This window comes from Cetorhinus maximus, chromosome 17, assembly GCF_964194155.1.
Source record: "Cetorhinus maximus chromosome 17, sCetMax3.hap1.1, whole genome shotgun sequence".
In the NCBI taxonomy this organism is placed as follows: Eukaryota; Metazoa; Chordata; class Chondrichthyes; order Lamniformes; family Cetorhinidae; genus Cetorhinus; species Cetorhinus maximus.
The window spans coordinates 5,880,560-5,906,285 of NC_135895.1; the positions used below are offsets into that span (position 1 = coordinate 5,880,560).

The following is a 25,726-nucleotide window of genomic DNA, read 5'->3' on the forward strand; positions in this document are numbered from 1 at the left end:
GGCCCTTAGCTTCTTCCTTGAACAGAGGCCCCAACAATCCCCATCCACCACTACTCTCCTCTGTCTGGCTGAACTTGTTCTCACACTGAACAATTTCTCCTTTAACTCCTCTCACTTCCTCCAAATAAAAGGTGTGGCTATGGGTACCCGCATGGGCCCCAGCTATGCCTGTCTCTTTATGGGGTATGTGGAACATTCCTTGTTCCAGTCCTACTCCGGCCCCCTCCCACAACTCTTTCTCCGGTACATCGATGATTACTTCGGTGCTGCTTCATGCTTTCGTCGGACCTGGAAAAATTTATTAATTTTGCTTCCAATCTCCACCCCTCCATCATCTTCACATGGTCCATCTCTGACACTTCTCTTCCCTTCCTTGACCTCTCTGTCTCAATTTCTGATGATAGACTGTCCACCAATATCCATTACAAGCCTACCGACTCCCACAGCTACCTCGACTACAGCTCCTCACACCCCGCTTCCTGTAAAGACTCCATCCCATTCTCTCAGTTCCTTCGCCTCCGTCGCATCTGTTCTGATGACGCTACCTTCAAAAACAGCTCCTCTGACATGTCCTCCTTCTTCCTTAACCGAGGTTTTCCATCCACGGTCGTTGACAGGGCCCTCAACCGTGTCCGGCCCATATCCCGCGCATCCTCCCTCATGCCTTCTCCTTCTTCCCAGAAACATGATAGGGTCCCCCTTGTCCTCACTTATCACCCCACCAGCCTCCGCATTCAAAGGATCATCCTCCGCCATTTCCGCCAACTCCAGCATGATGCCACCACCAAACACATCTTCCCTTCACCCCCCCTGACGGCATTTCGTAGGGATCGTTCCCTCCGGGACACCCTGGTCCACTCCTCCATCACCCCCTACTCCTCAACCCCCACTTATGGCACCTCCCCATGCCCACGCAGAAGATGCAACACCTGCCCCTTCACTTCCTCTCTCCTCACCGTCCAAGGGCCCAAACACTCCTTTCAAGTGAAGCAGCATTTCACTTGCATTTCCCCTAACTTAGTCTACTGCATTCGTTGCTCCCAATGCGGTCTCCTCTACATTGGAGAGACCAAACGCAAACTGGGCGACCGTTTTGCGGAACACCTGCGGTCTGTCCGCAAGAAAGACCCAAACCTCCCTGTCGCTTGCCATTTTAACACTCCACCCTGTTCTCTTGCCCACATGTCTGTCCTTGGCTTGCTGCATGGTTCCAGTGAAGCCCAACGCAAACTGGAGGAACAGCACCTCATCTTCCGACTAGGCACTTTACAGCCCTCTGGGCTGAATATTGAATTCAACAACTTTAGATCTTAAACTCCCCCTCCCCACATCCTCACCCCGTTTCTTTCCCCCCCGCCCCCGCTTTTTTTTTTCAATAATTTATATAGATTCTTCTTTCCCCACCTATTTCCATTATTTTTAAATCTAAAACTAAAACCTTTAGTCTTTCCACCCCACCCCCACTAGAGCTGTACTTTGAATATCCTGTCTTCCATTCCTAATTAGCACTTTTCTCAGACAAATACCACCACCTTCAACACCTCTTTGACCCTTTTGTCTGTGACATCTTTTGATTATCTGCTCATCTCCACAATCACCACACCCTCAATGTGTCTCTTCTCCCCCCCCCCCCCCCCCCCCACCTTAAACCAATTTATATTTCTCCTTTCTTCTAACTATGCTTCAGTTCTGCCGAAGGGCCATGAAGGCTCGAAACGTTAACTGATTTCTTCTCCGCCGATGCTGCCAGACCTGCTGAGTTTTTCCAGGTAATTCTGTTTTTGTTTTGCTCTATAATCTTCTCAACTTGAGGTAATCGCTGTTAGGCTCAGGCGTTCAGCACCTCTGCAGGTGATCTTGAAAGTGTTGAAGTCCCTGGGATGTCCCTGGGGAAACAGGAGTGCTCTCAAGTATTGGTTCATGAGGCCGGTGAAGAACTTTGGGTCTTGTTCATTTAGTTCCGAGATGCCGATTTTCCCAATATCTGCACAGCGTCACTATGAAAACACTCTTTACCACATCGACCCTGCTTGTGGTCTTTCCAACTGTGGCTAAACCTGATCCCGTGCCCACAAGAGTTTAGAGTAACTGGTGGCTGAACTCCACGTATATCAGGTTTCGGATGGGCAGAGAATGGAGACTTTCATCTGATGGGGTTTGTGTTTGGTTCAGACTCAGGCCCCAGCAATGAATGAAAGGTTTTATAACTCCGTGCGGAACCTCAAGCACTGAAATTCAATCCGGTTTTAATTCTATTTCTGTGAAGCGGTGTTTGAAACTGATAGCCTCAGCAGCTCTTCACTGCGAGAAAAACCCTAACAAGACCAAATGGTGAGAGGAAATCACAAGACCAGGATTGAAATCTCTCATAAATCAACAGGGTGTGGAATTTCTTCCAGTCTTCCATACTTTGGTGAAAAAAAACCTTTGACATCACTTAAATACAATTAGGTTTTAAAAATCTTAATAAAAGTTTCATAAAAACACAGGAAAATGGAATCAAAGCACGGAAGGAGGCCATTCGGCCCATCATGTCAGTGTCCATTCTCTGCAAGAGCAACTCAGCTTTTCCCACTCCCCCGCCCTTTCCCTGTCACCCTGAATTTGATTTATTTTCAGATAATTATCCAATTCCCTTTTGAAAGCCACGATTGAATCTGCCTCCACCACACTCTCAGGCCGTGCATTCCAGATCCTAAAGACTCGCTGTGTAAAAATGTTTTTCCTTGTGTTGCCTTTGGTTCTTTTACCAACCACCTTAAATCTGTGCCCTCTGTTTCTTGACCCTTAAGCCTATGGGAACAGTTTCTCTCTATCTACTCTGCCCAGACCCCTCGTGATTTCGAATGCCTCCAGCAAATCTCCTCTCAACCTTCTCCTCTCCAAGGAAAACAGCCCCAGTTCTTCAATCTATCCATATAACTATGTGTGTGTGTGTGTGTGTGTGTGTGTGTGTGTGTGTTTGTGTGCATGTGCACGTACGTGCAAGCGTGTGTGTGTGTGTTTGCAGTATGAATTGGGCTCTCAATGAACAAAGAATTTGGTGATACTCTCTGTCTCTGCTCACACATGAAGACCTCTGGAAGAGGAAGACAGTGGGACTGTACCTTTCAGGAGTGCACAGCAGGAGGTTGGGAGATGATAGTGCATTCTGGAAACCAGCATTCAATAATTGAGCAGAAAAACCGAAGTGGGGCGACTACTCACAGTGACGCCTTCTTTCCAAATGGCAAATGTCCATCCTCCTACAGTCAAAATGATATCCCTGAAGAAAGGTGACCTTTGCACTGTGTTTACAGGACCGTCATGGATTGCATAGCACTGAGTTGGTTTTGGAACTGTAATATTAATATACACCAAAGTATGAGTATGCATAATTTTTTTGAAAAAAAGGCTAGTATGAGGCTAAGAATTCAACTTTTCATCAAAGGAAAAATGTATCGAATGCAACGTGGGCTTTTTAGTTCCAATATTCCGTAAGTTCAATATTATTGAAGAACCTTCACAATCAACTTAATTCTATTTAACAAAACTGATGTTCATTTTTAATTATCAGGCAAATGGCTTAAAAGGGTTGGATAGAATTGTTATTAAACAACATGTGGCTATCAGTATTGCAGATACAAACAAGTTCTGTTTCTTTTTATTTGTGCACAGGATGTGGGTGTCGCTGGCTGGGCCAGCATTTATTGCCCATCCCTAACTGCCCTTGAAAAGGTGATGGTGAGCGGCCTTCTTAAACCGCTGCAATCCATGTGGTGTAGGTACACCCACAGTGCTGTTACAGATGGAGGTCCAGGAATTTGACCCAGCGACGGAGAAGGTACGGCAATATAGTTCCAAGTCAGGATGGTGTGTGGCTTGGAGGTGGTGTTCCCATGTGTCTGCTGCCCTTATATGAAAGTAAAATACTGCAGATGCTGGAAATCTGAAATAAAAACAGAAAATGCTGGAAAAAAAACTCAGTATGCCTGGTAGCACCTGTGAAGAAAGAAACAAAATTAACATTTCAAGTCCATCTGACTCTCCTTCAGAGCTGAAGAGAGGTAGAAATGTGATGGATTTTATATTGTTGAAGAGAGGGGTTGGAGCTGGTGGAGCAACAGGTCAGGGATAGGTGGGAGCTAAGGAGAGATTTGACAAGGATGTCATGGACACTTACGTCTTTTTTAATCCGTTTTTTTCCCCAACCCCACCCCACTCTCGCCACAGGGACCAGTCTGTCACTTGTCCACAGAGTGCTGACCCTTGTTCTGCTATTAACACATTCTGCTATCTTACCTTTATGCCACTATCAGCACCTTCTTCAGTCTTTAACACTACCATTAATACTCCCTTTGTCCTGTGTCAATGACATCCTTGTCAAATCTCTCCTTCACTCCCACCTATCCCTGACCTGTTGCTCCACCAGCTCCAACCCCTCTCCTAAATAATATAAAATCCATCACATTTCTACCTCTCTTCAGCTCTGAAGGACACTCAGATGGTCTCAAAACGTTAACTCTGTTTCTCTCTCCACAGGTACAGCCAGACCTGCTGAGTTTTTCCAGCATTTTCTGCTTTTATAGCTGCTGCCCTTGTCCTTCTAGGTGGTTGAGGTCAGCGGTTTGGAAGGTGCTGTCTCAGGAGGCTTGGTGAGTTGCCACAGTGCATCTTGTAGATGGTACACATGCTGCTACTGTGCGTTGGTGGTGGAGGGAGTGGATATTGAAGGTGGTGGATGGGGTGCTTTGTCCTGGATGGTGTTGAGCTTCTTGAGTGTTGTTGCAGCTGCACTCATCCAGGCAAGTGGGGAGTATTCCATCACACTCCTGACTTGTGCATTATAGACGGTGGATCAGAGTGTGGTCAAGGGCAAACACATCTGCATTAAGAGTCATACGGACTCGAAACGTTAACTCTGTCTTCCTCTCCACAGATGCTGTCAGACCTGCTGAGTTTTTCCAGCTATTTCTGTTTTTGTTTCACATCTGCATGAAATGTTTGTGGCTGAAGGAATTTTGGCTCCCAGTTATTGAGCTGGAGGCCGAACTGCAGACACTGCGGCATATCAGGGAGGGGGAAAGTTACCTGGACACTTTATTCCAGGAGGCAGTTACACCCCTTAGGATAGAGTCTTCTGATTTGGTCAGTGGTCAGGGACAGCAGGGTGTGACTGTAAGTGAGGCAGGTAAGGGGACCCAAAGGGCAGGAGTGCAGGAACCTCAACCCTTCCAATTGTCCAACAGGTTTGAGTTTTTTCCAGCTTGTTTGGATGTGAGTGGGGGCTGCAGGGTGGATGAGCTGATTGGCTATAGCACCGTGGTACAGGAGGCCATCCAAACAGGGGGAGTTACAAGGAATGAAGTGGCAGTAGGGGACAGTATAGTCAGAGGGATTGACACTGTTCACTGTAGCAAAGAGCGTGAGTCCAAACGGCTGCGTTGCCTGCCCCATGCCAGGGTTCAGGACATCTGCTCAGGGCTGGAGAGGAACTTGCAGTGGGATGGGGAGCATTCAGTTGTCATGGTCCATGTTGGTACCAATGACATAGGCAGGACAAAGAAGAAGGTTCTGCATAGTCAGTATGAGGAACTTGGCACCAAATTAAGAAGCAGGACCTCAAAGATCATAATCAGAAAATGCTAAAAAAAACTCAGCAGGTCTGACAGCATCTGTGGAGAGAGAAACAGAGTTGATGTTTCGAGTCTGTATGACTCTTAGACAGATGCTGTCAGACCTGCTGAGTTTTTGAAGCATTTTCTGTTTTTGTTTCAGATTTTCAGCATCCGCAGTATTTTGCTTTTATCTCAAAGGTCATAATCTCTGGAAATGAAGAACAGACCGTGACAGGATGGGACAGAGTGTACAAATCTAACAGTAAATCAACAGTAAAGCAGAGCTGGCTAAAGTGAATTGGCAAATTAGGTTAAGGGATAGGTCATCAGAGATGCAGTGGCAAACATTTAAGGGGATATTTCAGAATACACAGAATAGATACATTCCAACGAGTAAGATAAAGTCCAAGGGGCGGACACACCATCCGTGGTTAACTAGAAAGGTTAAAGATAGTATCAAGCTTAAAGAATTGTGCAAAGATAGTCGGAAGGCCAGAAGATTGGACAGAATATAAGGAACATCAAAAGATGACTAAAAGATTAATAACGAGGGAAAAATTAGAGTACAAGAAAGCTAGCCAGAAATATAAAAACAGAAAGTAAGAGTTTCTATAAATATTTTAAAAAGAAATGAGTTAACAAAGTGAGCATTGGTCCTAAGGAAAGTGCATCTGGGGAATTAATAAAGGAAAACAAGGAAATGGCAGATGAATTGAACAGGTATTTTGTATCAGTCTTCACTATAGATGATGCAAGTAACATCCCAGAAGCAGCTATAAATAAGGAAATGGAAGGGAGGGAAGAACTCAGGAAAATTACAATCATTAGAGAAGTGGTACTGAGTAAATTGTTGGAGCTGTGGGCTGATAAGTGCCCGGGTCCTGATGGACTTCATCCTAGGGTCTTAAAAGAAATGGCTAGTGAGATAGTTGATGCATTGGTTTTAATTTTCCAAAACTCCCTAGATTCGGGGAAGGTCCCATTAGATTGGAAGATAGCAAATGTAACTCCATTATTCAAAAAGGGAGGGAGACAGAAAGTGGGAAACTATGGGCCAGTTAGCTTAATGTCTGTCATAGGGAAATTGTTAGAAGATATTATTAAAGAAGCATGGTATAGGGGGTAACGTATTGGCATGGATAGAAGATTGGCTGGCTACCAGGAAGCAGAGATTAGGCATAAATGTGTCTTTTTCAGGTTGGCAAGATGTAACGAGTGGTGTGCCACAGGGATCAGTGCTGGGACCTCAACTGTTTACAATTTATGTAAATGACTTGGATGAAGGGATTGAAGGGATGGTTGCCAAATTTGCTGATGACACAAAGATAGGTAGGAAAGAAAGTTGTGAAGAGGACATAATGAGGCTACAAAAAGATATAGATAAGTTAAGCGAGTGGGCAAAGATCTGGCAAATGGAGTAAATTGTGGGAAAATGTAAAATTATCCATTTTGGCAGGAAGAATAAAAGAGAAGCATGTTATCTAAATGGTGAGAGATTGCAGAGCTCTGAGATGCAGAGGGATCTGGGTGTCTTAGTGCATGAATCGCAAAAGGCTAGTATGCAGGTACAGCAAGTAATTACGAAAGCTAATAGAATGGTATCATTTATTGCGAGTGGAATTGAATACAAAAGTAGGGAGGTTATGCTTCAGTTATACAGAGCACTAGTGAGACCACATCTGGAGTACTGTGTACAGTATTGGTCACCTTATTTAAGGAAGGATGTTAATGCATTGGAAGCAGTTCAGAGAAGATTTACCAGACTAATACCTCGAATGGACGGGTTGTCTTATGAGAAAAGATTGGACAGGTTAGGCTTGTAGCCACTGGAGTTTAGAAGAGTAAGAGGGGGCTTGATTGAAACATATAAGATCCTGAGGGGTCTTGATGGGGAGAATGTGGAGATGATGTTGCCTCTTGTGGGAGAATCTAGAACTAGGGGTCACTGTTTAAAAATAAGGGGTCACCCATTTAAAACGGAGATGCGGCAAAAATTTTTCTCTGAGGGTCATGGGTCTTTGGAACTCTCTTCCTGAAAAGTTGGTGGAAGCAGAGTCTTTGAATATTTTTGAGGCAGAGGTGGATAGATTCTTGGTAAGCAAGAGGTTGATGGGTTATTGGGGGTAGGTGGGATGCAGATTTGGGGTTACTATCAGATCAGCCATGATCTTATTAATGGTGGAGCAGGCTCGAGGGGCTGAATGGCCTACACCTGCTCCTTGTTCATTTGCTCGTATGATCATATCACAGGCTGCCCCTGGAAAGTCAGGAGGTGAGTTCCTTGTCGCAGGATTCCTAGCCTCTGACCTGCTCTTGTAGCCAAAGTATTTATATGGCTAGTCCAGTTCAGTTTATGGCCAATGGTAACCCCTAGGATGTTGATAGTGGGGCATTCAGTGAAGGTAATGCCATTGAATGTCAAGGGACAGTAGTTAGATTCTCTCTTGTTGGAGATGGTCATTGCCTGGCACTTGTGTGGTATGAATGTTACTTCCACTTGTCAGCCAAAGCCTGGATATTGTCCAGTTCTTGCTGCATTTGTACATGGACTGCTTCAGTATCTGAGGAGTCGCAAATGCTGCTGAACATTGTGCAATCATCAGCGAACATCCCCACTTCTGATCTTATGATGGAAGGAAGGTCATGGATGAAGCAGCTGAAGGTGGTTGGCCAAGGACACTACCCTGAGGAACTCCTGCAGTGATGTCCTGGAGCTGAGATGACTGACCTCCAACACCCACAACTATCTTCCTTTGTGCTAGGTATGACTCCAACCAGCGGGGAATTTTCCCCCTGATTCCCATTGACTCCAGTTTTGCTAGGGCTCCTTGATGCCACACTCGGTCAAATGCGGCCTTGATGTCAAGGGCAGTCACTCTCACCTCACCTCGGGAGTTCAGCTCTTTTGTCTATGTTTGAACCAAAGCTGTAATGAGATCAGGAGCTGAGTGGCCCTGGCAGAACCCAAACTGGGCATCAATGAGCAGGTTATTGCTGAGTAAGTGCCACTTGACAGAACTGTTAGTGACACCTCACATCACTTTGCTGATGATCGAGAGTAGACTGATGGGGCAGTAATTTGCCGGGTTGGATTTTGACATACCTGGGCAATTTTCCACATAGCCGGGTAGATGTCAGTGTTGTAGCTCTACTGGAACAGCTTGGCTAGGGGCGCAGCAAGTTCTGGAGCACAAGTCTTCAGTACTATTGCCGGAATGTTGTCAGGCCCCATAGCCTTTGTTGTGTACAGTGCCTTCAGCCATTTCTTTATATCATGTGGATTGAATCAAATCGGCTAAAAACTGGCATCTGTGATGCTGGGAACCTCTAGAGGAGGCCAGGATGGATCATCCACTCGGCATTTCTGGCTGAAGATGGTTGCAAGTGCTTCAGCCTTATCTTTTGTACCGATGTGTTGGACTCCCTCATCATTAAAGATGGAGATAGTTGTAGAGCTTAGATCTGACCTGTTGGTTGTGGGATCGTTTAGCTCTGTCTGTCGCTCGCTGCTTCTGCTGTTCAGCATGCAAGTAGTCCTGTGTCGTAGCTTTTAGGTCTGCTGCTCCTGGCATGTCCTCCTGCACTCTTCATTGAACCAGGCTTGATCTCCTGGCTTGGCGGTAATGGTAGAATGGGGGATATGCCGGGCCATGAGGTTGCCCATTGTGTTTGAGTACAATTCTGCTGCTGCTGATGGCCCACAGCATCTCATGGATGCCCAGTTTTGAATTGTTAGTTCTGTTCGAAATATATCCCATTTAGCATGGTGGTAGTGCCACACAACATAATGGAGGGTATCCTCAATGTGAAGGTGGGACTTTGTCTCCACAAGGACTGCATGGTGGTCACTCCTACCGATACTGTCATGGACAGATGCATCTGCGACAGGTAGATTGGTGAGTATGAAGTCAATAAAGTTTTTCCCTCCTGTTGGTTTCCTCACCACCTGCTGCAGACACAGTCCAGCAGTTATGTCCTTTAGGACTCGGCCAAGTCTGTCAGTAGTGGTGCTATAGAGCCACTCTTGGTGATGGACATTGAAGTCCCCACCCAGAGTAAATTCTGTGCCCTTGCCACCCTCAGTGCTTCCTCCAAATGGTGTTCATCATGGAGGAAAACTGATTCATCAACCATGGTACAGTACATGGTAATCAGCAGGAGGTTTCCTTGCCCATGTTTGACTTGATGCTATGAGATTTCATGGGGTCTGAAGTCAATGTTGAAGACTCCAGGGCAACTCCCTCCTGACTGTATACCACTGTGCCGCCACCTCTGGTGGGTCTGTCTAGGGATGGTGATGTTTGGGGCATTATCTGTAAAGTAGGATTCCACGAATGTGACTATGTCAGGCTGTTGCTTGTCCAGAATGTGGGGCAGCTCTCCAATTTTGGCACAAACCCCCAGTTATTAGTAAGGAGGACTTTGCAGGTCAATAGGGCTGAGTTTGCCGTTGTCATTTCCAGTGCCTAGGTCGATGCCAGGAGATCTGTCTGGTTTCGGTCCTATTAGACTTTGTAGCAGTTGATACAACTGAGTGGCTCGCTAGGCCATTTCAGAGGGCAGTTAAGAGTCAACCACATTGCTGTGGGTCTGGAGTCACATGTAGGCCAGACCAGGTAAGGACAGTAGATTTCCTCTCCTAAAGGACATTTTTATGAGACTAACTTTTTATATTCCAAATTTATTAATTGAATTTAAATTCCACCAGCTGCTGCGGTGGGATTTGAACCCATGTCCCCAGAACATTATCCTAGGCCTTTAGCTTACTAGTCCAGTGACATAACCACTATGCCACTGCCTCAACCAACATATGCTGATGTGTAATGTTGGTGTGAAAAAAACATGAAAATAAATCAAATGCAGGTACCTGGTCAGCTGCTAGATGAACACTAAATAAATAAATGGTTGTGTTTGTTGGTGGGTATAAGTTAATTTACCAAATCTTCAAGTGCCTGGTTTCCCTCGCAGCGTTTGTAGTTTATAAATGCAAGATCGAACTGATGTGCAAAGACCACTGAATAATTATATAGTTCAGTGAGTCTGCAGACCAACTGCTTGCAAATAAATCAAATAATGAATCATCTGCCAACTATCAATTAGTGAATTAAGTTAAAGCCTGCAGAGTTTAATTTATTTATTGGCTACATGTCTTCCTTCAAAGTCTGTGTGAAATTGTTCGAATAATGATCTTCCTCTGCGCTGTAAACCTTTATGGTTCTAAAAACGTGTACACATAAAATTAAATGATACTCCCAGGCTGCAAACTCAACATGGTAAAAGCACAAATTCAGAGAGAGCACCCTGTACTGGCTAAGACATCGTAATCCACTTCTCTGCTCACTTTCCTCTTATAAGGGGCTTCTTAAAACCTATTTCCTTATGTAGCTCAGTGTCAGATTTTGTTTCTAATGCTCCTGTGAAGGGCCTTGAGACATTTCATTACATTCACTCCTCCTTCAGATACCATGGTCTAAGAGGGAGTTGGTAACCATGGACTTCCATTGATTGGTCCATGATTATGCTTGCCAAAGTACTGCTGTGGTTTGCCATTGCCTTCTGCAGTATGGCTGACTAGGTAACTTTCCCACTCATCACCCCCTGCCATCAGGCATATTGGAAGGATTTTCAGGCTGCTAATCAACCTGTTTGGCCATGTTACAAATGTACTTTGCATAGTCATCAAGTCCTGAAGTGGGACTTGAACTCACAGTTTCTAGCCCAGGGGTGGGGACATTACCACTGTGCCACAAGACTTCCTTTCATTACGTAAAAGGCACTACATAAATATAAACTCTTGTCATTGTTTAGGAATTTTCTTTCCATATTTGATGTCACCATGAGATTGACTGGTGTATACAGTACTGCCCAAATCAGCCAGAAACTGCACATTTACAAATCAATTGATGCCAATTTGACCCTTTTAAAAGAGTTTTTTTAAAACGAGTTTCTTTCCTTTATCAGTTCTGACAAAAAGTCTCACCCAATCTGAACCATTGACTGTTTCTTTCCCATTGCAGATGCTGACAGACCTGCTGAATCCCTGGTCACATTTCAAGAATTTTCAGTTTTATCAATTTTTTGATGACATTTGATTGTAGTTAACACTGTGCTTTTACTGTGCCATAAATCATCCTTCCCAAACCATGAACAAGACCTCGAGACACACGGGATTTAGAAAGTTTCATTTGACAGTAACGTTTTCCAATATTTTGGAGCACTGTGAAATGTATACTTACTGGTCATTTTTCCAGTATCCATGTCTTTTTCAACTTGCCAGTCTACAGAAGTAACCTCTCCATCCTAAGGGATCCAAAATGAATTGTATATTTTCAACAAGGTTTCTACCCACAGATGTTCAATGTTACATATTCTATTTGAACCTGTTCCAACAACACCTTGATTTTAAAATTCCCATCCTTGCTTTCAATTCCCTTCATGGCCTCACCCCTCCCTATCTCTGTTAATCTCCCCCAGCCTGACAACTCTCCTGCGCCCCTCCAATTCTGGCGTCTTAACCACCTCCCATTTTAATCAATCCACCACTGGCAGCCATGCCTTCATCTTACCTGGGCCCCAAGCTCAGGGATTCCCTCTTTTAACCTCTGCCTCAGTACTTCTCTCTTCTCCTTTAAGATGCCCTCTAACACTTACCTTTTAGATCAAGTTTTTTGTCACCTGCCCTAATATCTCCTGAAGTGACCCGGTGTCGTACGTTGTTTTACAATGTTCTTGAGGCTGCTGACTGACAACATGACCGCCACTGTCCTGAGTGGAGGATCTGAAACTGACTCCTTTCACACCTGGACCAGGGTCAAACAAGGTTGTGTGATTGCCCTCCATGTTGTTCACCATTTACCTGACTGTCATCGTCCACCTCATCTGAAATGACCTACCACCTGGTGACAGCATTCAGTATCGTCTGGATGGGAAGCTCTTCAGCCTTGGTTGCTTCCGGACAAAAACAAAACTCCCACCACGGTGGTCATTCAGTTTGTGGATGACTGCTGTAATGGCTCACTCTGTACAGGACATGCAAAGGCGCTTGACCTCTTCAACACCTCATATAAGGGGCTTGGTCTGTCCTTAAACATCACCAAGATGAAGGTCCTTCACCAACCTTCCCCGGGCCAGTTGAGCATCCCCTGCCCCATCCACATAAGAACATAAGAAATAAGAGCAGGAGTAAGCTATTCAGTCCCTCAAGATTGTCCCACCATTTAATAAGATCATGACTGATCTGCCCCAGGCCTCAACTCCTCTTTCATGCCAGCTCCTCATAGCCCTCAACTCCCCGATATTTCAAAAATCTATCTATCTTCTCTTTAAATACTTTCAGTGATCTAGCCTCCACAACTCTCTGGGGTAGAGGATTCCAAACATTCACTACCTTCTGAGAGAAGAAATTCCTTCACATCTCAGTGAGATGAGTGACCCCTTATTCTGTAACTATGTCCCCTAGTTCGAGATCGCCCCACAAGTGGAAACATCTCAACATCTACCCTGTCAACACCCCTCAGAATCTTGTACATTTCAATGAGATCACCCCTTATTCTTCTAAACTCTAATGAATAAAGGCCTAACCTGTTTAGCCATTCTTGATAAGTCAACCCCTTCATCCCAGGAATCAGCCTAGTGAATCTCTTTTGAACTGCCTCCAATGCCAATATATCCTTTCTTAAATACGGGGACCAAAACTGTACACAGTACTCCAGGTGTGACCTCACCAACACTCTGTACAGTTGTAACAAGACTTCCTATTTTTAAACTCCAACCCCCTAGCAATACAGGCCAAAATTCCATTTGCCTTTTTAATTACTTGCTGCGTCTCCATGCTAACATTTTGTGTTTCATGCACAAGAACACCCAGGTCCCTCTGTGCTGCACTTTTTTGGAGTCTCTCTCCATTTAAATAATAGTCTGCCTTTTGATTCTTCCTACCAAAGTGCATGACCTCACATTTTCCTACATTAACTCCATCTGTCAAATTTTTGCCCACTCACTAAACCTGGCTATATCCCCTTGCAGATTCCTTATGTCCTCATCACAACATCACAACATGCCCTCCCACCTATTTTTGTATCGTCAGCAAATTTGGATACATTACACTCTGCCCCCTCCTCCAAGTCATTAATATAGATAATAAATAATTGAGGCCCTAGGACTGATCCTTATGGCACCCCAATAGTTATGTCTTTACAACCTGAAAGAGACCCATTAATCCCGAATCTCTGTCTTCTATGTGTTAACTAATCCTCAACCCATGCTAGTACATTACCCCCAATACCGTGAGCTCCTATCTTGCGCAATAACCTTTTATGAGGCACCTTACTGTATGCCTTCTGGAAATCCAAATACATTACATCTACCAGTTCCCCTTTATCAACTCTGCTGGCTATATCCTCAAAGAACCCTAGCAAATTTGTCAAACATGATTTTCCCTTTCACAAAACTATGCATTAAGCTTTTTTAAATGTCCTGCTATTTCTTCCTTAATAATGGACTCTAGCATTTTCCCAATGCCAAATGTTAGGCTGACTGGCCTATATTTTCCTGCTTTTTGTCCCCGTCCCTTCTTGAACATAGATGGGGTGGTTCTGGAGTATGTGCAGCTTCCCTTATCTCGGCAGTCAACTCTCCCAAGGGACTACCATCAATGAGGATGTCCAACACCGAGTCTGTTGTGCCAGCACTGTCTTCCTCAAGCTGCGCCAATGTGTCTTTGACAACAGGGACCTTTGGAAGTCAACAAAGGTTCTGGTTTATAAGGTGGTTGTGTTGACCACCCTCTTCTACTGCAGTGAAACATGGACTGTCTACCGATGCCACATTAAGATCCTTGAGAGCTTCCCTCAGAGGTACTTGCGTCAAATCCTGGGGATCAAATGGGAGGACCGGCGGACTAACGCAAGCGTCCTCCATGAAGCCGTGCCTGCCAGCATTGATGCCCTCCTCCTCTGCAACCTACTCCGATGGACGGGCCATTGCATCCGGATGCCTGGAAACCACCTCCCTCGGCAGGTTCTCCTCTCACAGCTCTCCGTTGGTCAACACTCAAAGGGTGGCCAAAGGAAAAGGTACAAGGATATGCTCAAGGTCGCCCTAAAGCACGGAGGCATTAACACCGCTGACTGGGAGGAGAATGCTGCCGATCGCTCGGCATGGCACCACCTGGTCCACCAAGGCGCAAGCCACCTCGAGGCTCAGCGACTCGACAGCGAGGCAGAACGGCAGGGGGCAGAGGAAGGAGGAGGAAGCCAACCCGGGGACTCAGTCATCTGAAGTCTCACCAAGCCTGATGGACGTCATCCTCGATTCTGATGGACCGACCGCCGCTGCCTCTGACAATGACGATGAAGCGCCTTGGGCCATTTCATTACATTATAGGCGCTATGGAAATGCAACTTAATGGTAGAAGAACAGGTGGAACATAAAAAGGCTAACTTGGCCATCAAAACAGTGCCTTACACAATCAGCTTTGTGGTGGATACTACTCCACTTATTTACTCACCTGATTGTCAGCTTTGCAAAGTTTCTCCCACACCTCCCCCACCCTCCAAAGAGAGAATTCCTACTCATTCCTCTTTTATTAAATTTGGACTGATGACAACTGTGCAGAATGTATTGTAATGTTTGAATGGAGTATTCAGACTTTAAAAGGAGAAATTGAATTTGTGGGATGCAACTTGTTGAGGTTTGACCTCATCAACCTGAAATGTCAACTCCATTTTTCTCTCCCTCCAAAGATGCTACCTGACCTGCTGAGCACTTCCAGCACTTTCTGTTTTTTTTATTTCAGATTTCCAGCATTTGCAGTATTTTGCTTTTGTGTTTGTGTTGTTGAGTTTCGAGTTCCGCTCCTCCCAGTGATGAGTTTACTGCGCGGTGTGCTGGACGCAGAGGAAACCCTCCTTCTCCCCCTGGCCCACAGGCAGTGCTGTAAAGACACTTACCTCATGAATTCAGCCCCTCTCACTTTTTTCAGCTGCCAGGTTTCCCAAGGTTGAGGGAACTTGGCAGCCTGTAGTTAAAATAGTTAAAATGAAAGCAGGCAGCCTCGTTATTAAATATAAGTAAACACCACGCTTTGCACGAGTGGATTGGCCACTCGCTCCTCGTGAGTGGGTTGAAGATTCAGATTGTTTGCTAGGTTCTTTACATTCCAACCTCTGACACAACCCATCCGTTTTTGGGATTGAAGTTTGAGTCCAATGTCTCATTGAGCGACAATGGAACAGGCTCTCTAGGGAGATGATGGAAGCTGTTAGTATTGAATCATTAAAGTGCAAATTCGATCGAGTTCTCCCAGAAAATAACATTTTGGGCTTCAGTATCTGAGTAATTGGAGACGTGGTGAATTTAATATGCTTGAGAGCAACCCACAAATTTGTACCTCTGGTTCCCAAGGCTCTTCAGCACTGGGGGTTTTCCTCACCTCATGTTTGGGTCTGTTGTTATCTCACTGATAAGAGGTTGATCACTGTCAACAGCCAACAGTAAAAACGATGCCGTCTATATTCTGTTAAATCAGGGGTGGAAAACCCCCGACCCAGGGAGCAGGTCCGGCCCACGGGGCGACGTCAAAATCGGGCCCTGCCCTCCGCCTCCGCCCCTCCATCCTCCCACGCACTGCATTCTGGGCCAGCCGCTGCCATCTCCTGTTGCCTGAGCCTCGGGTGCAGTCACCAGAGGCGTAGGCTGTGGGGAGAGAGAGCGAGGCCCAAGATCCAGGATCAGGAGCGGGGTTGGGGACAGGCAGCTACCAGCTGCCCATCGGGTGGTGAAGTGTGAGTACCCTGGACAGCCACAGTGAGTGGCCAACTCAATAGCCTTAATAGGAAAGATCTGAGAACAGATCTCTAGATCAACCATGGCTAGGCTGGTCAGAATGATGTGTGCTGTTGGGGAAGAGGAGAATAAAGGAGGGCAGGAAAAATTATTTTTATACCATGGAACAGAAAGAAGACAAACACATACTTTGGTATTCTTTATCCGCTTCTAATAATTTCCTGTTATGTTATCTACTTTTCAATAGGACAGTCAGTGTGCTAAATGATCTCAACTCGGAGAAGTTCATTCCCTGGATGGATCTGACAACAGAGAAACAATCCTTTTTAGGACAGGTGGCTGGTTTGGGGTGAGACAGAGTGGGAAAGGAGAGGGAGGGAGAGTGAAAGAGCGAGAGAGCCAGAGACACAGACAGGGAGAGAGAATGGGAAAGGCAAGCAAGCAAAAAGTTGGGCTGAATTTCCTGAGTGCTGTGACTGAGACACAGAAGCTGTGCTGCTCATTAAGGAAAAGCAAACTCGGCCATTGCATTAAGGCAGTGGGCAAATTGAGCTTTTCTGTATTCTCTCTCAAGAAAAATAAATTAAGTTGTTTTTTATGTGTGTGGCCCACGATTGATTTTGTCTATGTGCGTGCGGGTGGCCCTTGATAAGATAAAGGTTCCTCACTCCTGTTTGAAATAAATCACAGTTCACAAAGACAAGCCAACTGACCTCTAACATAAAAACAAAATACTGCAGACGTTGGAAATCTGAAATAAAAACAGAAAGTGCTGGAAAAACTCAGCCGGTCTGGCAGCATCTGTGGAGAGAGAAACAGAGTTAACGTTTTGGGTCCGATATGACTCTTTGTAACTCAGTTAATGTTAACCCAGTTAACAGGTTAACTCAGTACTGAAGAAGAGTCATACTGAACTCAAAATGCTCACACTGTTTCTCTCTCTACCAATGAGTGAGGTGGTAGTATAGTGGTAAGGTTGTTGGTCTAGTAATCCAGAAGCCCAGACTGGGAGACACAGGTTTAAATCCCATCACAGCAGACAGTGGAATATAAACTCAGTTTATAAAATCTGGAATTGAAAGCTCGTTTCAGTAATGGTAAGCATTTTGCGAAACTCCCATCAATTGTTGTAAAAAGACATCTGGTTCACTAATGTCCTTTACAGAAGGAAATCTGCCGTCCTTACCCGGTCTGGCCTACAGGTGACTCCAGGCCTACAGCAATGTGATTGACTATGGCCTAGCAAACCACCCAGTTCAAGGGAAATTAGGGATGGCAACAAATGTTGGCCTTGCCAGCAATGCCCACATCCCATGAAAGAATAAATAAAGATGCTGCCAGACCTGCTGAGGCTTTTCCAGCACTTTCTGTTTCTCAGTCAACTGGTCTGTTACCTTCTCATGAGTGGTATAGTACTGGGAAACTTACTGCCCTTGACAAACAAATAATCAAGGCTCAGGTTAATCAGACTTACTTCAGTACCAATAAACAAGAAGGTATTAATTTCAGTCAGATTTGTCAGATCCCTGTTCGAGGGAATATCCATGTTGCCATACACTGGAGTTTCCCCTTTATTCTTTGCAAGGTTCAACTGGGCCTTTTCTGTAGAAAAGAGAAAATAGATCACTGTAAATCTTACTGCAATTACTTTTAAAATTTAATTGTATAAAAAGAAGTTTAAAAAGTGCTTAAATGCAAAGAATGGTTTAAAGGTCTTTAAAAGGCCCTTGTGAAAATGTTCAATCTGGTTAGACGTAGAGAAATGTTTCCATTTGTTTGGGGAGGTCAAAACTAGGGGCTATAAATATAAGAAAGGCACTAATAAATCCAATAGGGTAATTCAGGAGAAACTTCTTTACCCAGAGAATGATGAGAATGTGCAACTCACTACCAGAGGGAGTGGTTGGGGTGAATAGTACAGATACATTTATGGGGAAGCTGGATAAACACATGAGGGGGAAAGGAATAGAAGGATATGCTGATAGGGTGAGATGAAGAAGGGTGGGAGGAGGCTCGTCTGGAGCAGAAACACCAGCAAGGACTTGTTGGGCTGAATGGCCTGTTTCTGTTCTGTAATTTCGAAGTGATTCTATGTATGTTAACAGTGTGTCTTGCCTGAAAGATATAATAATGTTATTGGAATTTATTGGAAAACAGTGGTATCTGTGTGTGTGTGTGTGTGTGTGTGGCGTGTGAGATTTAATTGGATTAAAGGCAGCTGGTCTGGAGGCTTTGATGTAACAAAAGATAAGCCAGGTTTGAAATGTTAAATAGGTAACCATTGGGGATGTTTAGCATGTAAGATATAAAAGGACATCTGCATTTTTAAATAAACCAAACTAGATTGTTTTCAAAGGAGGGGTGAAATGTGTCACCTAGCCAGGTGAAGTTCAGAAACAGTGTGTTTATTTTTCCCAAAGATTACTGGTAAAATTGGTACTATGATAATTTTTTATGATCAAGGAGGTAAAGCCCAAAGACATAGTGAAACAATGGGAATTTGCATTCAAAGGGGAAAATATGTATAAAGGAGAGAAGGCTGTGTATAAAGGCAGGCATTTTAAGATCTAACAAGTGTGAAATGCCTTCAGCATCTAAGCCTCAAGCCGCAGTCTACAAAGAACTGAAGTTAAGGAAACTCACTTTGAATTGAGTTGTTCAGAATATCATGACTCTTTGCCTGGGTCTTTTAAAATCTGTGTTTTACTGTTGCCTTAACGGAGATGTAACTGGGATTCAGATTAATTAGGGGATTTAGAAGTTATTATCGTAGTAATTTATAGACATATGTATGTGCTTAAAATCATTTCTGTTATTAATAAATGTTTAATTTAGTTTTGTAAAAACCTATAAGGCTCGGTGGTCTTATTATTACTGAATTCAAAGCCCGCATCTCGAAACATACAAATTGTAAAAATAGTTGTGGTAAATGTCTCAAGTTTCCCTCTGGGATTTGAACAACTCAGCCCTTACCATCGGCTGTGCCATAACAGTCTTTATTGGAATGGCAATGAAATGATTTAAGAAGCTGCCTTTCAAAAAAACTCTATTATAAAACACTTCGGCATGTCATTTTAATGCAGTAGAGAATGTATTTACATAAAACTACAGAAGAGTTTACAGCACAGAAACAGGCCATTCAGTCCATCTGGTCCATGCCAATGTTTATGCTCCACATGAGCCTCCTCCCGCCCTACTTCATCTCACCCTATTACCATATCCTTCCCCGTCTGTTTATCCCGTTTACCCTTAGATGTATCTATACTATTCACCTCACCACTTCCCTGTAGGAGCGAGTTCCACATTTTCACCACTCTGGGTAAAGAGGTTTCACCTGAATTCCCTATTATTAGCGACTATTTTGTTTTCGTGTGCCCTCGGTTTGGGTTCCTCCACAAATGGAAACATTTTCTCTACATCTACCCTACATAACCTCTTTAGAGTTATCAAAATCTCTCTCAGGTCACCCCTCAGCCTTCTTTATGTAAAGAAAAGAACACAACAGCTTGTTTAATCTTTCCTGATAACACTATCCCTTCAATTCTGGTGTCATCCTGTGATTCTTTGTTGCAACTTCTCCAGTGCCAAATACCATTTACAATATGGAGACCAGAACTGCGCACAGTGCTCCGAATGTGGTCTAATCAAGGCATACAAGAAGGGGCGGGGGAAAATGGAGTTGAAGCCCAAGATCAGCCAGCATTGTAATGAATGGAGAAGCAGGCTTGATGGGCCGAATGGTCTACCCCTGTTCCTATTTCTTCTGTTCTTGACTTCATAAGAATTAGGAGCAGGATGAGGCCATGCGCCTCTTCAAGCCTGCTCTTCCATCCGATAAGGATCATGGCTGATCTGATTGTGGCCTTAACACCACTTCCTTGCCTGTCCCCCATTGGCTCCCTTCTCTGTCAAAAGTCTATCCCAGTGAGACTAGGTCTGTGCACTGTGCTCCAAATGTGGTCTAACTAAGGCATATGGAGTTCAGAGCTATTCACAGCGTTCCTAGTGCAGTCTAAGCAGGTTGAAAGTCAGTGAGTCATACTGCTGCTGGGCCACCACGTCATTATAAAAACAAAAAACTACTGCGGATGCTGGAAATCCAAAACAAAAACAGAATTACCTGGAAAAACTCAGCAGGTCTGGCAGCATCGGCGGAGAAGAGTCGACGTTTTGAGTCCTCATGACCCTTCAACAGAACTGAGTATAGTTAGGAGAGGGGTGAAATATAAGCTGGTTTAAGGTGGGGGGGTGGGGGAGGGGGGAAGTTGAGGGTCGGGTGGTTGTAGGGACAAGCAAGCAGTGAAAGGAGAAGATAATCAAAAGATGTCACAGACAAAAGGATCAAAGAGGTGCCTCCTCAGGGGTCGCCTAAGTGGGTGACCGCTTTGCAGAACACCTGCGGTCTCTCCGCAAGAAAGACCCAAACCTCCCTGTCGCTTGCCATTTTAACACTCCACCCTGCTCTCTTGCCCACATGTCTGACCTTGGCTTGCTGCACTTGACAGCCTTCCGGGCTGAATATTGAATTCAACAACTTTAGATCTTAAACTCCCTCCCCCCATACCCACCCAGTTTCTTCCCCCTCCCTTTTGTTTTTTTCAATAATTTATATAGATTTTTCTTTTCCCACCTATTTCCATTATTTTTAAATCTACAACTAATACCTTGTCAGTCTTTCCACCCCACCCCCACTAGAGCTGTACCTTGAGTGTCCTGCCATCCATCCTTAATTAGCACATTTTCTTAGATAATATCACCACCTTCAACACCTCTTTGATCCTTTTGTCTGTGACATCTTTTGATTATCTGCTCCTATCACTGCTTGCTTGTCCCTACAACCACCCCACCCTCAACTTCTCTCCCCACCCCCCCCCAACCTTAAACCAGCTTATATTTCACCCCTCTCCTAACTATACTCAGTTCTGTTGAAGGGTCATGAGGACTCGAAACGTCGACTCTTTTCTTCTCCGCTGATGCTGCCAGACCTGCTGAGTTTTTCCAGGTAATTCACCATGTCATTATGTTTTAGTCTAAGTGGTCACAGAATGAAAACTGGCTTAAATCCAGCAAAATCAGGATAGCTGATGATTTTAATGCAGACAGAGCTATGATAATTCTTGGTGAGGGTAGTGGAGGAAAATAAGGAGACACATAATGTCACAAGTCACTGACTTCATCGTTTTCCCTTTTCCTTTTGCATTCTTACTGGGTCCCCACGACATAATAAAAAATAAAGTGCTCACAAAAATCTCAGCCAATATTTCCTTCCTCCTACAGCTCTCTGTTCTTTTACACTTTGCATTTTTCTGTGCCAAATTCTCAGTCTGTTTGTACTCCAGCCTCTCTCTCTCTGTCTCCCTCTCTCTGCCTTGCTCTCTCTTTCTGATACTCTTTCACAGTCTTTCTTCTAGTATCTTTCTGTAAGGTATCTTTTTCTGTTCTTCTGTAGGTCTCCGATTTCTCTTCCTGGCTTGTGCACATACCTTTACTGCTGCACTTCACTTCTACATAGGGAGAGGAGGAGGCCATTCAGCCCCTCAGTTATTCAGTGCAAACAAAGTGGATCTGTGTCCTAATTTGGTCCACCCACATTGCCTCCAGATCCCTTAATACCCTTGCTAGCAAAAATCCAGCAATCTCCCACTTAATATTGTTAATTGAGAGCGTTCCCTGCTTCTGCTGCCCTTTGAGAGAAGAAGTGTTTCCAAATTTCACTCCTGAACGAACTGGGTCTGATTTTAAGGTTATGGCTCCTTGTCCTAGACTCCCACCACCCCACCCCCACCCACTGCCCTGCACTGGAAAAAGCTTCTCTCAATCTGCCCTTTCAATTCCTCTCTCAATTCTACAAACCTCAATCAAATCACCCTTTGAACTTCTATGTTCCAGGGAATTCAAGCCCACTTTATGTCATAGCTCCTCATAATCGAACCCTTGAAGCTCAGATTCTGGTGAACCTGAGCTGCGCTAGTGCCAAAGCTTCCATAAGACCATAAGACATAGGAGCAGAAATTAGGCCATTCGGCCCATCGAGTCTGCTCCGCCATTCAATCATGGCTGATAAGTTTCTCAACCCCATTCTCCCGCCTTTGATCCCCTTACCAATCAAGAACCTATCTATCTCGGTCTTAAATACACTCAATGACCTGGCCTCCACAGCCTTCTGTGGCAATGAATTCCATATATTTACCACTCTCTGGCTAAAGAAGTTTCTCCTCATCTCTGTTCTAAAAGGTCTTCCCTTTACTCTGCTGTGTCCTCGGGTCCTAGTCTCTCCTACTAATGGAAACATCTTCCCCACGTCCACTCTATCCAGGCCTTTCATTATTCCGTAAGTTTCAATCAGATTCCCCCTCATCCTTCTAAACTCCATCGAGTATAGACCCAGAGTCCTCAAACGTTCCTCATATGTTAAGCCTTTCATTCCTGGGATCGTTCTCGTGAACCTCCTCTGGACCCTCTCCAGGGCCAGCACATCCTTCCTGAGATACGGGGCCCAAAATTGCTCACAATATTCTAAATGTGGTCTGACTAGAGCCTTATAAAGCCTCAGCAGCACATCCCTGCTTTTATATTCTAGTCCTCTCGAAATAAATGCCAACATTGCATTTGCCTTCCTAACTACCGACTCAACCTACAAGTTAACCTTAAGAGAATCCTGGACTAGGACTCCCAAGTCCCTTTGCACTCCAGATTTCTGAATTCTCTCCCCATTTAGAAAATAGTCTATGCCTCTATTCTTCCTACCAAAGTGTATGACCTCACACTTCCAACAGATCCTTTCTAAAGTGTGCTGCTCAGAGCTGTACACTGGGATCCAGATGTGACCCATAAACCAGATATATAAAACCAGGGTTTTATATAGTTGTAGCAAAACATTCTACCCATGATATTCTAACCCTCTAGATATAAAGGTGAACATTCCATTAGCCTTTTTGATTATTTTTTAAAAATCTGACCACTACATATATTATCCTATACATAAGGACCTCTTTTGGAACTCGACTGTTTTCAGCTTTTTATTACTGAAATAATGCTGTTCTTTTGTCCAAAATGGATGACATTGTTCTCACCCACATTGAAATCCATCTGCCACAGTTTTGCTCACATACTAAATCACCTTATCTTTGTTAACGCCCAAAAGGTGTCAGCCAACATGCTGCACATATTAGCAGGATCAAGTTGGGGTGGGCTCCAGACCCCACACAGTAATTGGTATTTTCTTTTTAAGACTGACAGTGAAAGCCCAAGTAAAATAATGCACTGCAGCTGAAACAAACTATTCAATGATGAATTATCGAGCAGATGGTAGCAGTGCCAATCAGTTCTCGTGATGTCCACTCTAAACGTATTTGTGTTGGACATAAATGAAGCTATTGTTTATTCAGTATTTGCATTTGGAACAGAATTAATGAAACTCTCTTGCATCACTCCACAGTTCAATGGTCTATGTTATAATCTCTGCCAGATGAATGAGATGATCTACATTCTCTAGGGATAGCATTGTAAATGTAATAATTGTTTCTCCATTGTGGGGTAGCACTATGACATAAAGGATGTTGACACTCTGTGCATTGTTGCTTTATTCTTCGACCTTTCAGGAGATATCTGTTAGCCTGGTAAGTGTTCAGCTGTCATTGTGTTCCATCATGTGTTTTTAATCCCAGATTAAATCTCTATCGTCTACTTCCTACCTGTAGGAAACTCATTCGAGTTACCAACAGTCACAGATTGCAACTCTTTTCGAGTACAATCACAATTCTTGGTTTCCGGGAGTGGGACATGAACCCACAACCCTCTGATTCAAAGGCGAGGGTGCTATGAACTGAGCCACAGCTGACACCTCCATCATGTGGCCTAAACATAGGGCAAGATCGTCCCAGTGCGGGAGTGGGTGGGTAAAAGTACGACCTGCTGGCCAAAATGGGGGATTTTCGCACCATATCATCCCATTCACAGCGTGTCCCACCTCTTTAATAATTAATTCCTGGAGAACACGCCGGATCGCTGCCAGGGCAGCATTGGATTCGCCCGCCCCATTGTCACCTCAGGCCTTCAGTAATCCGGGTGCCATATTTAAAGGGTGCTCCTGCATAGAGCTGGTGCTCTCTCTTAGGCATCGGAAGCTGCTGGAAAGTCATGGCTGCCAAAGGGAGGACACATGCTGCTCCCAAATTTAGCGATGCCTTCCTTGGGTACCTACTGGACATTGTGAAGGCCCGCTGTGAAGTCCTCTAGCCGAACTTTGGCCGAAGACCAACAAGCAAGGTCACCAATCCAGCATGGGAGGTGGTGGTCAGCGCCAATGCCCTGGAAAAGAGGACAGCTATCCAGTGTCGAAGGGGGATGAATGATCTTCTCAGTTCCACCAGGGTAATTCACTCTTCTCATCCCTCTCAACTAACACACTCACAAGGCCATCACATATCCACAGGGATCTCACTCACTGCCAGTTCAAGGGACATCACCATTCACTCTCTCACACACACCTTCACCTGCCCTGTGGATCGTGTCCTCATCCCATCCATGGCACCACTCACCACCCACACATACCAGGCATACTTATCATCTGGCCTGGCAGGTGTCTTGCTTACACTCTCTCCTTCTGTATTCATGCAGGATAAGCTGGTACACAACAAAAGGGAGAGGTCACAGGCTGGCGGAGGAATGCCTGACATCAAGGTCCTCACAGACTTTGAAAACAGGGCCATCCAGCTGGCCGGCGATGATCTGGACCGTTCCTGTGCTGATGGTGAGGTCGGTGGCCCTCGACCAAGTGAGGATCCAGAAGTGCAACATCCATCAGATACCCATGCTGTGAGTCAGTTCCCCTGTTCCGCAGCCCCCTGCCATACACTAATTATCTCTCCTTCTTTCACAGGCACATCTGGGAAGCAGCCAATCCAGACAACCACATCTGGTCCACGAGCCGGGTCCTCGACTCACATCCCGAAGGCACCTCGGAAGAAGAATCTAAAGACACCCTCATTGAATACCCGTCACAGCGCTCATCCACACCCTCCACCAGCACAGAGACACACACCTCGGTGGGACCTAGATCTAGAGTAGCCTCGGGGTCACAATCTGGTGAGCAGATCGCATTGTCTGATCCACAGCAGGCGGAGGCAGGGACTTCCCAGGTCCCCGTCACTCAGAGGATTGCTGGAGGCCAGAAATCTGCTGAGTCTGAATCAGATGAGGAGCCTCTGGACTCGGTCCCACCTCAGTTGCTGGAGCTGTAAAGGAAAACTCGGGAACATCAGGAAGGGATGTCTGCTGCACTCCTCAGGTTGCAAGGGGTGATGGACGAGTCCATCTGCCTTCAGTCTGAGGTGATAGCACCG

At 44.9% G+C, this 25,726-nt stretch overlaps 1 protein-coding gene across 1 annotated transcript in view; it reads right to left on the minus strand.

Annotated features, from left to right (window-relative positions):
- Nucleotides 1-25,726, minus strand: part of dnai3 (dynein axonemal intermediate chain 3) — a 115,472-nt gene that overhangs the window by 17,630 nt on the left and 72,116 nt on the right. Inside the window, exons 15-17 of the mRNA XM_078561804.1 lie at nt 17,857-17,984; nt 11,834-11,897; nt 3,208-3,338 (exon numbers count right to left, since the gene is read on the minus strand). Of these exons, the coding sequence (XP_078417930.1) occupies nt 3,208-3,338; nt 11,834-11,897; nt 17,857-17,984 (323 nt within the window). The remainder of the gene's footprint in view (nt 1-3,207; nt 3,339-11,833; nt 11,898-17,856; nt 17,985-25,726) is intronic.